This window comes from Pistacia vera, unplaced genomic scaffold (assembly GCF_008641045.1).
Source record: "Pistacia vera cultivar Batoury unplaced genomic scaffold, PisVer_v2 Contig78, whole genome shotgun sequence".
Taxonomy (NCBI): domain Eukaryota; kingdom Viridiplantae; phylum Streptophyta; class Magnoliopsida; order Sapindales; family Anacardiaceae; genus Pistacia; species Pistacia vera.
In genome coordinates, this window is record NW_022196645.1 from 2,457,268 (window position 1) to 2,474,325 (window position 17,058).

Genomic DNA, 17,058 nt, shown 5'->3' on the forward strand with positions numbered 1-17,058 from the left:
AGTGACTAGGTCAGGTCATTCTAGGTGTATTGTATACGCTGTATATAGGGATTCGAAGGGTGTAATCTCTAGGGTGAGTTACGGGTTGAAGAAGGGGTTTTGATGGATTTGTGTTGCTGTGTGTAATCTGTAATCTTGACAGTGATTTAGTGTAGCGAGCTCGTGTGATTCCTTAGTTCAACGTGGACGTAGCTTGCTCAAATATAGAGCAAGTGAACCACGGTAAATCTGGTTGTTCTTGTGTGTGTTTATTGTGATTCTTGTTTTTGATCTATTGTTATTTAGTTGATTCTTTCTGTGAGTAGTTATAACAGTGGTATCAGAGCCATTTCTTGGAGATTAGGGTTTCTTGTTACAAATTAGGGTTTCATAAAATTAGGGTTTCTGGAAATTGGGGTCTTTCGAAACTATGATTCCTTCTAGTCTCCAATAGGATCTAGGGAGTCAAATCTTGGTTAAGTTCTAAAGGTATATAGGCTGGAAACCAGTAACCGCCTTAAAAACTGCTTGGCAGTAATTGGCAAATTCTGGTGTAACAACGCCACATACCTTCTTAGATTCTTTGTTGTTTTCTTTATTTTCATTATATTGTAATGAGTACCACTCGTATGGAGATCTCCCAATATGATGGGAAGATCGATTTTGGGAGTTGGAAGAAAAAGATGAAAGCATTGCTTTCTCATACAAGGTTGTCATCGCACTGGAAAAGGACTCCGAAAAATGGCCAGAGGAGAAGTTGAAAAAGAAAGAGGAGATCAATGAGGAGGCATACAATCTGATAATCATTAATCTGTCTGACAACGTCCTCCGGAAGGTAGATGGAATTGAATCATCGATTGAACTCTGGGGTAAACTCAGTACCTTGTATGCTTTGCAATCTGCCCCCAACCTAGCTTTTTTAAAGGGGGCTTTATTCTCTTATAAAATGGATAGTGCTAAGAGTATGGATGAAAACCTAGACGAGTTTTTGAAAATGACCTTGGTCCTAAAAGGGACAGATCAAGCCTTAGGAGAAACCAGCCTAGCCATGATTCTATTGAATTCCCTGACTTATGACTACCAGGTAGTCAAGAATGCCCTACAGTACTCGGGTACTATACCAAATCTTGACTTAATAACAGCAGGACTTAGGGCTAGAGAATTAGAATTGAAAAGCCAGAAACAGAATGGCACAAATCTGTTTGTTAAGAGTAGACCAGAACCTAGTCAAACTGGTAAGGGAAATCAAAATAATCAGGGGGCTAGAAATAAGAAAAAATGGAAGGGCAGTAACAAGCATAGAGGAGAGTCCAGAAAATGTTTCTTTTGTAATAAAACTGGGCATATTAAAAAGAACTGTTTTGAGTGGATTAAAAAGCAAAAACAGGGGAATAATAAGAATAACCTAACCACTACTAGAAACCTGGTAGAGGAACCTGAAGTACTTACTGTGTCAATGAATGACACTGGTGAAGAGTGGGTGCTGGACTCAGGCTGTTCCTTTCACATGAGTCCTAGGAGAGTCTAGTTCCAGGAATTTAAAAATGTTGAAAATGAAACTGTTTACATGGGAAACAATAATGCATGCAGAGTAAGAGGGATAGGCACAGTGACTCTAAGGGTTAACACTGGAAAAGTGGTAAAACTAACTAGGGTTATATACATATCAGAACTTAAAAGAAATTTGATATCCCTTGGCACCTTAGATGAATCAGGATGTTGTTATAAAGCAGAACATGGATGCTTGAACATATATAGAGATAATAACTTGATACTGAAAGGAGAGAAAAGAAATGACCTTTATATTCTTTGTGGGAATCATTCCCAAAACTGCTTTAATTCTGTGATTACTTCTACTAACTTGTCCAATACAGAAAAGTGGCATCTTAGATTAGGCCACATGAGTCAAAGAGGCATGGACATTCTGAAGCATAAAGGGTAGTTTGGTAAGGACAAGACCACATCTCTCGAATTCTGTGAGAATTGTGTTTTAAGGAAACAACATAGAAATAGTTTCACCAAAGGGACACACCTAGCCACTAGATCACTAGAATACATTCACTCTGACCTTTGGGGACTTGGAAAAGTGAAGTCTTATGGAGGGAATAACTACTTTATGTCTCTGGTGGATGACTACAGCCGCAAGGTGTGGGTGTACTTATTGAAATCCAAAGATCAGGCTCTGTGCTGGAATTCTATAATCAAGAATTTGATAAGTTTTATAGTGACCAAGGGGTTTTAAGACATAGGACAGTAACCTATACCCCACAACAGAATGGAGTGGCAGAACGAATGAATAGAACCCTCCTTAATAAGGTTAGGTGCCTGTTAATAACCTCCAAACTCCCCACCTCCTTTTGGGGAGAAGCTCTTACAACAGTTGCATACCTGGTAAATAGAAGCCCAGCTAATGCAATAAACTTAAAAAGCCCTGAGGAAATGTGGACTGGTAGAGTCCCAGCTTTAAGCCACTTGAGAGTTTTTGGGTGTGCAGCTTATGCATACACCACAGAAGGAAAATTGGAACCAAGGTCAACCAAGTGCATATTCTTGGGGTATCAAGAAGGGACCAAAGGTTATAGACTCTGGGATAGAGATACTCCAGGGGTTAGAATCATTGTGAGCAGAGATGTGATATTCAATGAGGGAGTATTTCCTTGTAAGGAAACTAGAACCAAAACTGACCCCATGTCAAGTACAGATGATCCCTTCACCCAACCTGAAGTTACACCAATTGAGGTGGAGCTTCCTGTCCAAACTCAAACCAGCCAAGAAACTGAAGCTGTTACTGAATATGGAGGAGAAACTGGACAAACTGATCCAAAACATGAGGATGAGATAAAAACAGCAGATGACACTAAGATTCAACCTGAACACTTGCAAGACTACTAGCTTGCAAGAGACAGAACCAGAAGACAGGTAAGGGCACCCATGAGATATTCCTATGCTGATCTAATATGCATTGCCCTCCTTGCAGGTGTTGAAGTACAAAGAAGAGAACCAGAAACTTATGAGGAAGCCATGCAGACAAAAGAAAGGGACTAATGGAAGGCTGCAATGGAAGCTGAAATGAAATTCTTGGATGTGAATAGAACTTGGAAGCTTGTACCAAAGCCTAAGGATCAGAAACTTGTACAATGCAAGTGGTTTTTCAAACTAAAGGAAGGTATCACTGATAAGGATCCCCTCAGGTATAAGGCTAGACTTGTAGCCAAGGGTTTCACCCAAAGAGAGGGAATAGACTTCAATGAAGTATTTTCCCCAGTAGTTAAGTACAAAACCATAAGGCTTATGTTGTCCATAGTAGCTCACCGCTTGAACAATTAGATGTCACAACTACATTTCTACATGGAGATCTTGAGGAAGAGATCTACATGAGCCAACCCTTAGGTTTCATAGATAAAAGGGCCCCTAATCATGTCTGCCTACTGTTGAAATCCTTATATGGTTTAAAGCAATCCCCTAGGCAATGGTATAAGAGGTTTGACAACTTTATAGAAAGTATAAGATTCACTAGGAGTAAGTACGACAGTTGCTTCTACTTTGCTGTTTTAGATGAAATACATATTTACTTACTGCTGTATGTAGATGATATGTTACTAATAAGCAAATCAAAGCCTCTGATATGTGAGTTAAAGAATAAACTGAATGTTGAATTTGAAATGAAAGACCTAGGGGATGCTAGGAAGATTTTAGGCATGCAAATTGATAGAAACAGAAGTAAATGCAAACTGAAAATTCACCAGTGTTCATATCTGCATAAGTTAGTAGAAAAATTTGGAATGTTAGGGTCCAAAACTGTCTCAATGCCTTTAGCAAACCACTTCACATTAAGCAAGGCTTAATGCCCTAATATTGATGCTGAGTTGATTAGAATGGAGACCATACCCCATGCTAATGTGATTGGATCCTTGATGTATGCTATGATTAGCACTAGGCCTAACCTATCATTTGTGATATCATTGCTGAGTAGATTCATATCCAATCCTAGTATGGAACATTGGACAGCCCTGAAATGGGTACTCAAATATGTTAGTGGATCTTTAAATGTGGGACTAGAATACTGTAAAAGATCTGCCTCACTTGAGTTGGATGGTTTTGTAGACTTTGATTTTGCAGGTGACAAGGATAATAGGAAGTCAACCACTGCATATTACTTTACCTTGGGGGGCAACTGCATCAGCTGGAAGTCCTAATTACAGCCTATAGTTGCACTATCAACAACCGAGGCTGAATATGTGGCTGTAGCTGATGTATTTAAAAAGGCAATGTAGCTCAAAGGGATCCTGAGTGAAGCAAACCTGTCTGAACTGAGGCCAACCATTTTTTCAGACAGTCAAAGTGCAATAAATCTGAGTAAGAATCCAGTGTACTATAAGCAAACCAAACACATAGATGTTCGCTATCACTTTATGAGAGATCTGATCACTAGGGAGGAGATATCACTCAATAAGGTTCCTACTGAGCACAATACAGCAGACATGGGTACGAAGATTGTTACAATTGCTAAGTTCAAGCATTGCTTGAACCTACTGTCCATTCAGTAAGCAACAGTAACAAGAGAACTATGAAGGACTCACTAAAGGCAAGCTTCACTAGCACAGGGGCTGTTTTTCAACCCATCAAGGTGGAGATTGTTGGACGATGGCTTGAAACGCTGTCGTATTTGCACTTAAATGGAACGACGTTGTTTTGATTCAAACTGAAGAAACAATCCTGAGCGTTGATGAAAAGAAGATCTAACGGCTGGAATTTAACCCTAATGTCAACCATATAAAAGCAAAGTTATTTGGCAGTTTACGCATTCATCCATTTTTGCAAATCTCTCTCTTCTTCGTTAAACATCATTTTGAGTCTTTAGTGTTTTCAATTTGGGTTGAGTGAATCTTGTAACTTGTTGATTGAGTGGCTAGGTCAGGTCATTCTGGGTGTATTGTATACGCTGTATATAGGGATTCGAAGGGTGTAATCTCTAAGGTGAGTTACGGGTTGAAAAAGGGGTTTTGAGGGATTTGTGTTGCTGTGTGTAATCTGTAATCTTGACAGTGATTTAGTGCAGCGAGCTCGTGTGATTCCCGAGTTCAACATGGACGTAGCTTGCTCAAATATAGAGCAAGTGAACCACGGTAAATCTGGTTGTTCTTATGTGTGTTTATTGTGATTCTTGTTCTTGATCTGTTGTTATTTGGTTGATTCTTTCTGTGAGTGATTATAACACAGCAGATCATTATGCTTATGCTAAGCTTGATTAGCTTAGCTTAGTTGCTCAGCTCAATTGGCATTGCTTTGTTAAGTGTCATACTATCAAGCTTACCTCAGTTGCTCAGCTCAATTGGCATTGCTTTGTCATAATGTAGAATGTTAGATTGTATCAATGTTTTGAGCAACGCCGATGTTTATGCTAATTTGTTTATGCTCAACTTAATCATGCATTCTTTATTGTCATAGTGTATGTTAGCAGAACTCTTATTGCTTATGCTAATCTGCAATGCTTAGTTAATTGTCATAACAATTCTCTCAAGATAGATTTCGTTAAAAACCCACTGGGTAGAATCTATATTTAAAATTAGCTTGGGAACGAGCCTAAAGGTTAATAATCATCAATCAATCTCATAATTAATAGATTAGGATCCTAACCTTTCACTACGGTTTCGAAGCCGATGCACATGGCGACCCATTTTCCTAGCTAGGTGACTTCGCTTGCTCATAGGTAGCAACCCTCCCCAAATCGTCCTGTCCGCTACGAGAGCCTGTTCCACGTGGTTGCTGGCCTAACTCCATCCACCAATTTTCAAATGGTTATATTCAAACCACGTTTTTCTTAAATCCAAATGGAATCATGCTCCAATTTACAATGGCTATTAATTCCTTACCCTCATGAGAGTTTTAAGTTATCAAATTTCAAGAGTCTATGAAACCAAAATGAACAGTAAAACAGGAGAAAAGAATAAAGAAAAGGAAAATTATATTGATGCTAGAGAACTTATATATATAACACGTGGGCATTACATTGCCTCTTTTATCGCAGCAAATAGTCCTTTCTTATGACATTGAAATACATAGAAAGGAAAAGCAAATAGACCAGGAGAATTATAACACATAAAAAGCTCTCCTTATCTTCATACTTTTTAATTACTACTTACATAGACTTTCTCTTAAACAGGGTTTGTCTTTGAACAAATCCCTTTTATAACTCTCAAGAAAGCTTTCTTCTCACACCGTGTAATGCTGCTGAATCGTTTCGATGTCCAGCCCCTTCAGCTTCACAACTGACTCCACGTGACCCTTGAGCGTGTGCAGCTCCCGAAGCCTACAAACACAAAGCGAAAACGTTGTTGATTCTCTCATGATTTGCTTTGAAAAGAATAAACTTATCTAGAAAGGATTGGTTCATAGGAACATTAATTTCATTGGTGTTGTACCTTGCAACTTCAGCGCGTCTTTTAGCCTGCTCTGCAATCTCAGACAGCTCTCTGTAGTTACCCTTTTCAGGGAAGAGATTAGTGGGTTCTGGTGGGTGAAGTCCATGGAGGGTTCTTTGAGCAATAGCCCATTGAGCTTCCCTTTCTCCCTTTCCATAATCTTTCTTGGTAGTGAAGGCAGTCTGTTACTTGGAAAACAAGTAACAATGGTCATTAAACTATAGAAACATTTCTGGTTTTGAAAATTACCAATGTCCAAGACAAAAATCCGAAAAAAATACCTTGTTCTCGAGCAAGTTGCTCCAGGCCTTCCCGGCCAAGAGGTAACGGATGGCAAACTTCATAAAGTCAAGTGGTATATAGAAGATAACACTATAAATCCAGACGACGCCAGCCCATCCCCAACCAAAACCTTTAATTCTAGCAAAACCCCAATCCGCATATACAGCTATCAGAGTTGCTACCTGAAAACAGATCAAAGTGATTAGGCATTTGGGGAACCGGAAGATGTGTTCTAAAAAAAGTATATATAAGGTAGAAATTCTTACCAATTGCGCAATCACAAAAGCACACATCAGTAGAAGTCCAGGGCGTTCAGCATAGGACCAGCTGCGCGAGCGAGTCACAAAAATTAAAGCCTGGCTCACAATACTCACTTGTAGATACAATGCAGCCATCATTTGATTATCGTCACCACTTATATCTCTCACCCCAAATGTGTCCTGCATTTGTGAGGAAAGAAGTTGCCAGTTGAATCAAATTGAAAAGTCAGTTTTGAATATTTCATTGAAAGAATGTGATATCAAATCGAAACATCGTCTCTCTTACCGGGAAGAAATGAGTATCATGCATAGCCCAGAAGAATATAACAGTCATCAATGCCAAATAACTTCCGAAACAAATTCCGGTAGCAAAAATCTCCTTGAGTCTCCAGCTATCTGGCATAGGAGATGGCTTCACCCTATCCTTTGAGATTGTCATAATTGTGCCTAAAGGATGTAAAAATCAGGGTCTCGAAACTCGAAAGATCATGCTTTGGAAGAGCATAAAATAACAGAAAGAATGTAAAGATATTTAAGACTTACCATCATTTAGAATGGCAATAATCAAAACCATGAATGGAGAAAAGTCAAACTTCCATATCAAAGCAATAAACAGGAAACCAAACTGCAGAATAAGAGAAAAAATTGAAAAATCAATATGCCTTGTTTTTTTATTTGACGAAGTCTGTATAACTAAACCACCACCATGTACTTACCACAATACGAATTGTGATTGAGACTGCATAGATCTGCAAAAATAACAAAAGAAGGAAACCAAATAAGCGAAGACTCATGAACATAATTTAGAAGAAAAGAAGAGAGAATCTGACTGTGTAATTCTTCATCCTCTGGAAAATCGCTCTGCTAGTCAGCACAGCATGGACAATAACACTCAATCCGGGCTCTGTGAGTACGATATCAGAAGCCCCTCTTGCAGCATCAGTAGCATCAGCAACAGCAATACCAATATCGGCCTTCTTCAGCGCAGGAGCGTCATTGACACCATCTCCAGTCATTCCACAAATGTGCTTCATCTCCTGCAACTTCCTCACAATTTCATATTTGTGCTCTGGAAACACGCCAGCGAACCCATCAGCAGTCTCAATCAACTCTTCAACAGGAAGGGCGGCTATGTTTGAATCCTTTTCTTGGCCAAGTAAAGAAGCCGAAGGGTACATGTTTGTTCCCATCCCAAGTCTTCGGCCAGTCTCCTTAGCAATTGCAAGTTGATCACCTGAACATCGTCAACAAATCGAGTGAACATCGATAGAAAGAAGTTAATAACAGATTTCGCAGGATGTATAAAAGAATAACGTCTTACCAGTAATCATCTTGACATTCACGCCGAGATTAAGAGCCTGGCGGATGGTTTCACCACTATCATGCCTTGGAGGATCAAAGAGTGGCAGCAAACCGACGAATTGCCATGGTGCTCCAGGACTTTCTTTCCTTTTCTCTGGCACTTCCTGCAACCAAGAAGACAAGGTGTTGAGCAGTTCCCATTTTCAAAGGCGCAAATTAATGAAGTAATGACTGACATATGTTGCTAAATTGACACCTGTCTTGCTACAGCTAATGACCGAAGCCCACGTTCAGCAAACTTATCAATAATAGCATGCGCTTTCTTTCTAACATCTTCTCTGGCATTGCAAAGGTTCAAGATCTGCTCAGGGGCACCTTTGCTTGCTCTATGCCAGTTGCCATCAGAGTCAATATATGTCAGAGCAGTCCTCTTGTCCACAGGATTGAATGGAAAGAAATGCACCTCTCTAACATTGGCCCGAGCCTCCTTCGGATCAGCAAGCATTCCAACAATGGCACAATCAATGGCATCTTGATTTTCAATTCTAGAAGCCCTGGCTGCAAGCAGGAGCACATGATCTTTTTCCACGCCCTTTGCGAACACCTCAACCAAGTTTCTGTCAACACTGAGCTTGTTGAGAGTCAGTGTCCCTGTCTTGTCACTACATAGCACATCCATACCGGCCATTTCTTCGATGGCAGTCATACGCTTGGTGATGGCGCCTTGCTGAGCCAGCTTGTGAGAACCAATAGCCATTGTCACAGACAAAACTGTAGGCATAGCAATTGGAATGCCCCCAATCAAGAGTACCAATAGATTGTCAATTCCATTTCTATACTTGCGGTGTTGAATTGGATACATGACGATGATCTCAACCACCATCCCAATCGCAATCGAACAAATACAGAAGTTTCCAATGGCAGTAAGCACCTTCTGAAAGTGACCAACTTGGTTGGTACTGTCCACAAGATGTGCAGCCTTTCCGAAAAAGGTGTGAACACCGGTTGCAATAACCACAGCCTCGATTTCACCTTGTTTGCATGTTGAACCAGAGAAAATTTCATCCCCAGGATTCTTGGTCACAGGAAGTGATTCTCCAGTGAGTGCAGATTGATCCACCTTCAACGGATCACCCTCAAGAAGACGCGCATCAGCAGGGATGATATCTCCCAATTTAATGCTGATAATATCTCCTGGAACCAGAACCGCAGCCTCTTGTTCACTCCATTTTCCATCTCTAAAATCATGCATTCTTTATTGTCATAGTGTATGTTAGCAGAACTCTTATTGCTTATGCTAATCTGCAATGCTTAGTTAATTGTCATAACAATTCTCTCAAGATAGATTTCGTTAAAAACCCACTGGGTAGAATCTATATTTAAAATTAGCTTGGGAACGAGCCTAAAGGTTAATAATCATCAATCAATCTCATAATTAATAGATTAGGATCCTAACCTTTCACTACGGTTTCGAAGCCGATGCACATGGCGACCCATTTTCCTAGCTAGGTGACTTCGCTTGCTCATAGGTAGCAACCCTCCCCAAATCGTCCTGTCCGCTACGAGAGCCTGTTCCACGTGGTTGCTGGCCTAACTCCATCCACCAATTTTCAAATGGTTATATTCAAACCACGTTTTTCTTAAATCCAAATGGAATCATGCTCCAATTTACAATGGCTATTAATTCCTTACCCTCATGAGAGTTTTAAGTTATCAAATTTCAAGAGTCTATGAAACCAAAATGAACAGTAAAACAGGAGAAAAGAATAAAGAAAAGGAAAATTATATTGATGCTAGAGAACTTATATATATAACACGTGGGCATTACATTGCCTCTTTTATCGCAGCAAATAGTCCTTTCTTATGACATTGAAATACATAGAAAGGAAAAGCAAATAGACCAGGAGAATTATAACACATAAAAAGCTCTCCTTATCTTCATACTTTTTAATTACTACTTACATAGACTTTCTCTTAAACAGGGTTTGTCTTTGAACAAATCCCTTTTATAACTCTCAAGAAAGCTTTCTTCTCACACCGTGTAATGCTGCTGAATCGTTTCGATGTCCAGCCCCTTCAGCTTCACAACTGACTCCACGTGACCCTTGAGCGTGTGCAGCTCCCGAAGCCTACAAACACAAAGCGAAAACGTTGTTGATTCTCTCATGATTTGCTTTGAAAAGAATAAACTTATCTAGAAAGGATTGGTTCATAGGAACATTAATTTCATTGGTGTTGTACCTTGCAACTTCAGCGCGTCTTTTAGCCTGCTCTGCAATCTCAGACAGCTCTCTGTAGTTACCCTTTTCAGGGAAGAGATTAGTGGGTTCTGGTGGGTGAAGTCCATGGAGGGTTCTTTGAGCAATAGCCCATTGAGCTTCCCTTTCTCCCTTTCCATAATCTTTCTTGGTAGTGAAGGCAGTCTGTTACTTGGAAAACATGTAACAATGGTCATTAAACTATAGAAACATTTCTGGTTTTGAAAATTACCAATGTCCAAGACAAAAATCCGAAAAAAATACCTTGTTCTCGAGCAAGTTGCTCCAGGCCTTCCCGGCCAATAGGTAACGGATGGCAAACTTCATAAAGTCAAGTGGGATATAGAAGATAACACTATAAATCCAGACGACGCCAGCCCATCCCCAACCAAAACCTTTAATTCTAGCAAAACCCCAATCCGCATATACAGCTATCAGAGTTGCTACCTGAAAACAGATCAAAGTGATTAGGCATTTGGGGAACCGGAAGATGTGTTCTAAAAAAAGTATATATAAGGTAGAAATTCTTACCAATTGCGCAATCACAAAAGCACACATCAGTAGAAGTCCAGGGCGTTCAGCATAGGACCAGCTGCGCGAGCGAGTCACAAAAATTAAAGCCTGGCTCACAATACTCACTTGTAGATACAATGCAGCCATCATTTGATTATCGTCACCACTTATATCTCTCACCCCAAATGTGTCCTGCATTTGAGAGGAAAGAAGTTATCAATTGAATCAAATTGAAAAGTCAGTTTGGAATATTTGATTGAAAGAATGTGATATCAAATCGAAACATCGTCTCTCTTACCGGGAAGAAATGAGTATCATGCATAGCCCAGAAGAATATAACAGTCATCAATGCCAAATAACTTCCGAAACAAATTCCGGTAGCAAAAATCTCCTTGAGTCTCCAGCTATCTGGCATAGGAGATGGCTTCACCCTATCCTTTGAGATTGTCATAATTGTGCCTAAAGGATGTAAAAATCAGGGTCTCGAAACTCGAAAGATCATGCTTTGGAAGAGCATAAAATAACAGAAAGAATGTAAAGATATTTAAGACTTACCATCATTTAGAATGGCAATAATCAAAACCATGAATGGAGAAAAGTCAAACTTCCATATCAAAGCAATAAACAGGAAACCAAACTGCAGAATAAGAGAAAAAATTGAAAAATCAATATGCCTTGTTTTTTTATTTGACGAAGTCTGTATAACTAAACCACCACCATGTACTTACCACAATACGAATTGTGATTGAGACTGCATAGATCTGCAAAAATAACAAAAGAAGGAAACCAAATAAGCGAAGACTCATGAACATAATTTAGAAGAAAAGAAGAGAGAATCTGACTGTGTAATTCTTCATCCTCTGGAAAATCGCTCTGCTAGTCAGCACAGCATGGACAATAACACTCAATCCGGGCTCTGTGAGTACGATATCAGAAGCCCCTCTTGCAGCATCAGTAGCATCAGCAACAGCAATACCAATATCGGCCTTCTTCAGCGCAGGAGCGTCATTGACACCATCTCCAGTCATTCCACAAATGTGCTTCATCTCCTGCAACTTCCTCACAATTTCATATTTGTGCTCTGGAAACACGCCAGCGAACCCATCAGCAGTCTCAATCAACTCTTCAACAGGAAGGGCGGCTATGTTTGAATCCTTTTCTTGGCCAAGTAAAGAAGCCGAAGGGTACATGTTTGTTCCCATCCCAAGTCTTCGGCCAGTCTCCTTAGCAATTGCAAGTTGATCACCTGAACATCGTCAACAAATCGAGTGAACATCGATAGAAAGAAGTTAATAACAGATTTCGCAGGATGTATAAAAGAATAACGTCTTACCAGTAATCATCTTGACATTCACGCCGAGATTAAGAGCCTGGCGGATGGTTTCACCACTATCATGCCTTGGAGGATCAAAGAGTGGCAGCAAACCGACGAATTGCCATGGTGCTCCAGGACTTTCTTTCCTTTTCTCTGGCACTTCCTGCAACCAAGAAGACAAGGTGTTGAGCAGTTCCCATTTTCAAAGGCGCAAATTAATGAAGTAATGACTGACATATGTTGCTAAATTGACACCTGTCTTGCTACAGCTAATGACCGAAGCCCACGTTCAGCAAACTTATCAATAATAGCATGCGCTTTCTTTCTAACATCTTCTCTGGCATTGCAAAGGTTCAAGATCTGCTCAGGGGCACCTTTGCTTGCTCTATGCCAGTTGCCATCAGAGTCAATATATGTCAGAGCAGTCCTCTTGTCCACAGGATTGAATGGAAAGAAATGCACCTCTCTAACATTGGCCCGAGCCTCCTTCGGATCAGCAAGCATTCCAACAATGGCACAATCAATGGCATCTTGATTTTCAATTCTAGAAGCCCTGGCTGCAAGCAGGAGCACATGATCTTTTTCCACGCCCTTTGCGAACACCTCAACCAAGTTTCTGTCAACACTGAGCTTGTTGAGAGTCAGTGTCCCTGTCTTGTCACTACATAGCACATCCATACCGGCCATTTCTTCGATGGCAGTCATACGCTTGGTGATGGCGCCTTGCTGAGCCAGCTTGTGAGAACCAATAGCCATTGTCACAGACAAAACTGTAGGCATAGCAATTGGAATGCCCCCAATCAAGAGTACCAATAGATTGTCAATTCCATTTCTATACTTGCGGTGTTGAATTGGATACATGACGATGATCTCAACCACCATCCCAATCGCAATCGAACAAATACAGAAGTTTCCAATGGCAGTAAGCACCTTCTGAAAGTGACCAACTTGGTTGGTACTGTCCACAAGATGTGCAGCCTTTCCGAAAAAGGTGTGAACACCGGTTGCAATAACCACAGCCTCGATTTCACCTTGTTTGCAGGTTGAACCAGAGAAAATTTCATCCCCAGGATTCTTGGTCACAGGAAGTGATTCTCCAGTGAGTGCAGATTGATCCACCTTCAACGGATCACCCTCAAGAAGACGCGCATCAGCAGGGATGATATCTCCCAATTTAATGCTGATAATATCTCCTGGAACCAGAACCGCAGCCTCTTGTTCACTCCATTTTCCATCTCTAAGAACCTGAATGCCATTTAACAAAGAAAAAAAAAAAAAAAAAAAAAATCAGTAACAAACTCTACGCACATAAAAAATAGTTACTGCAGCAAAATAGTTAACTTTCAAACCTTAGTTTTAGGGGCGAGACCAGCCATGAGAGCGGCAGCAGCATTACCAGCATTGTTTTCTTCTATGAAACTAATTGTGGAGTTGATGACCAGCAAGCCAACAATACCAACAAAGTCTTGCCAATCCGGGGGCTGGCCGCTGCCATTAGCTAACGCAATGGCCATTATAGCAGCGGATTCCATAACCCATGAGAGCGGATTCCACATGAACCCCAAAAATTTGAGAATTTTGCTTTCCTTTTTTTCTTCTAGTTTGTTGGGGCCAAATATTTGAATTCTGTTGTTCCCCTCCTCGGAGGATAAACCTTCCCGGGTACATTTCAACTGTTCAAACACTTCGTCGATCGGAATTTTCTCCTGCAAACCAATTAATTATCAGGAAACCCACATTCATTTATGTCATTTTTGTGATACTACAATTTTTATGATAATTATTTCTCCTTTAAACTGTCAAATTCATTTACTCTTCTCTTCAACACGTTACTTATCATAATTTTATGTTGGTAGCCGAATAAAAAAATAAATTAATTTCTATAATTTCATTTCAAGATTTTTTGTATACCCAGAAGAGAATAAAAAATATTTCTATTCAGATGATAAATGTCTGTTCCTTATTGTGCGATACTAATATTATGAATATTCCTAATCCAGAATATAGATTATTATCGTTAGTTAACACTAAAAAATATATATATTTTTATAAGTTAATAATTTGTTCTAAATTTTTAAAAAATACGGACATAAATTAAATAACTCGTGAAACGGTTGACTTGTGACTCGTGCCTATAAACAGTTCACCTGGTAAGATTTAATGTGAGAGTCAAAACTGAGATGGGTATGTTTGGATGGTGAGAAAAAGTTGAAGAAACATTGAAAAAGTAAATAAAGAAAGGGAAAGAAGCAAACTTTTAGTGGATATCGTCTCTTTGAAACAAAGGTAACATTTTTACTCGACTATGTGACTAATACAAGAAAATAAAAACACAGAGTTGAAGCAAAAAGATGGAAGTTCATACCAAATCAACAGTCTCGTTCTTGATCCCGTCAAGAGTGATAGCTGACTTGTCACCCATTTCTTAAAACTGAAAGCACCTGAACAACAAATAACAACGACGAGTAAAGTGAATATTTCAATGGAACGAAATAGAAAGAGTGGATGACATTGAATGAAGGAGAGTTTCTAAATCACAAAAAGGCAAAGGCAAAAGCAAAGGTGAGAGATGTGGAGGTAGCATTTAGGTTCATAGCAATGGTGTTTATATACAGAATGAGTTAGGCAAATTTTTCTGACCAGGTAGTTTAATCTCTCACCGAGTGGGACCTGGCCTGTAAGTGTAATGTTTATGTAAATTAGTTGTGTTGATTAATGATGATGATGATGATGGTGGCCATGATAATAATCAATGATTTCTTGAGGATTTAACCTTCCTCATCTCATGGCGTCCTGTCAAGAAGCTGCATGCTACTTCTTTAGTCTTGCCTATGTAGGCAAAACTTATTTTTGTTTGTTTCTTAGAATCTGTACCCAACACAAATCAAATTCTGAAAAATAATTGACTAAAAATGAATATAAAATATCTAAGCATGCATTATTTATGATAGCAAAGAATTTAAAACTCCCTTAATCTATCTTCACCTTCTTTATGGAAATGTTTGGAAGAGTATTACTATTAATTAATGATGATTACTAAATTTTATTGTAACTTTAAGTCGATATAATAGATAGGAAAATATCTTGGGGTGTGTCTCTTAATTTATTTTTGGCATAAATAATCAATAACAATGAACTTATGTTTCAATGATTGAAATATGCTAATCAATATATCACATTTATAGTGTACAATTTATTGCATTACATCATACGACCAAATTTACAACATAATATATAAGTTGAATTTTAGTTGTAATATACGACTTGTTTTACATGTCTACTTACTCTCTCTTGATGCTCATTTTCTTTTAACCATTCTTTAATTATATATATTTTTTTAATAAAATTTAAGTAAAGAAGTAGACGAAGGTGATGTGTGTTAGAAATAAGGTAATAAAATATGCAGCGGATAATTTTCTTCTTTAAAAATTAACAAAAAAATAGAATCCAAACTCATGATGTTAGATAAAAATTAAATTTAGCTTAATTAATTACCTCTTGTAGATTGAATCACGCCTAGAGAAGCCTTAAAATCACGCAAAAAGAAGCTTCAACCAACCGGTCTTCTTTTCTCCCAAGGAATTCCTTTTCTATTAAATCTTTTATTCACACTCAAATATATCTCAATAAGATATATTTGTATTGGAGACTAATTAGAATCCTTTTTCCCCTCAGATATGTAAAAAAATTATTTTTCTATTTTAATTAAAGACAAATTCCTCAAAGAAAATATCTAATTAAAATAAACTTATTTAATATCCAAGATAATATGAATTAATATCTCATAATAAGATCCATAATTCAAATATATTTGTGTTTAAAATACAAATATCCATTTTATTCGTTTTCACAAAGTCTGAAGCTGACATTTATAAAATCAGAAGTCATTTTTTCCCATTTCTCAAATATTAGATTCCGCGATGTTGGAGAATTTATGGATTATTAAAAAAAAAAAAATCCACTAATATCTTATAAATTAAATACAAATATTTATATTATTCATCACCTACTTTTTAAGGTGTTATTTGGGTTTATTGTTTCTTTATAAATTTACAATAATTCATTCTTATCTGCTTGCGTGAACGTGCACGCACAAGCCTTAAAAATTAAAATTGCTTATTATTAGATATTAAAAAATTTAAATTAAATGATGATGTCTGAGTTGAATTTTTTTCAATTATGAATCCCAATCAGGTTTGTATACTTACACTAAAACATGAAGTCATCAAATACAATAATAGAAATAAAATTAAATCAATAATTAAAAAAAAAAAAAAAGGAGACAGAACTAAAACTTGGTACAAATTTGACTTCATTTTCCATGGTTTAAAAAAAATTAGGTCATTGTGCTTTCACCATTGTCGTCATGATCACAAGTCTTAATCCCTCACATAATTACGTGGGTTTAGAAATTTTATTCATAGACTAGGGTTAATTTAGTTACCACACCAGTTCAATAATATTATTATATGCTTTTATATATTATTTAAATGAGTATCATACTACAATAGAAGTTCATCTAATTTCTAATGGTTCTTAATCAAGGATCGATAATAAATTACTATTTTGGTATCGGGAAATATGTACGTCCTAAAAACTTTATTGAATTATTGAAACTAAAACCAAACCAAATATTTTGTTTTCAAAAAAATAAACATTTTCGAGTTTTGGTTGTAATAATTTAATGGTTTTTAACCAAATAGTTTGGAAGTGAATGCGTGCAATAT

At 38.1% G+C, this 17,058-nt stretch overlaps 1 protein-coding gene across 1 annotated transcript; it reads right to left on the reverse strand.

Annotated features, from left to right (window-relative positions):
* Nucleotides 1-5,942: 5,942 nt before the first annotated feature.
* On the reverse strand, nucleotides 5,943-14,946 carry LOC116116657 (plasma membrane ATPase 4-like). Its single transcript, XM_031402708.1, has 23 exons — nucleotides 14,697-14,946; nucleotides 13,681-14,037; nucleotides 12,587-13,576; nucleotides 12,350-12,494; nucleotides 11,859-12,262; nucleotides 11,745-11,777; nucleotides 11,572-11,653; nucleotides 11,315-11,475; nucleotides 11,035-11,208; nucleotides 10,768-10,950; nucleotides 10,487-10,668; nucleotides 10,284-10,374; nucleotides 9,702-9,835; nucleotides 8,502-9,483; nucleotides 8,265-8,409; nucleotides 7,774-8,177; nucleotides 7,660-7,692; nucleotides 7,487-7,568; nucleotides 7,230-7,390; nucleotides 6,950-7,123; nucleotides 6,683-6,865; nucleotides 6,402-6,583; nucleotides 5,943-6,289 (listed from the first exon to the last, which is right to left on the reverse strand). Exons 1-23 carry the CDS (start codon nucleotides 14,751-14,753, stop codon nucleotides 6,193-6,195), a joined length of 5,436 nt encoding a protein of 1,811 aa, XP_031258568.1. The 5' UTR covers nucleotides 14,754-14,946; the 3' UTR covers nucleotides 5,943-6,192.
* Between the last annotated feature and the right edge of the window lie 2,112 nt (nucleotides 14,947-17,058).

Bases quoted from the DNA above. Each gene is read 5' to 3' on its own strand.
- LOC116116657 (XM_031402708.1), bottom strand. From the start codon at position 14,753: ATGGGTGACAAGTCAGCTATCACTCTTGACGGGATCAAGAACGAGACT. The intron at 11,778-11,858 runs GTCAGATTCTCT...TTATTTTTGCAG, and splicing joins AGAGGATGAAGAATTACACA to ATCTATGCAGTCTCAATCAC. The intron at 10,951-11,034 runs GTAAGAATTTCT...ATCTGTTTTCAG, and splicing joins CTTTTGTGATTGCGCAATTG to GTAGCAACTCTGATAGCTGT.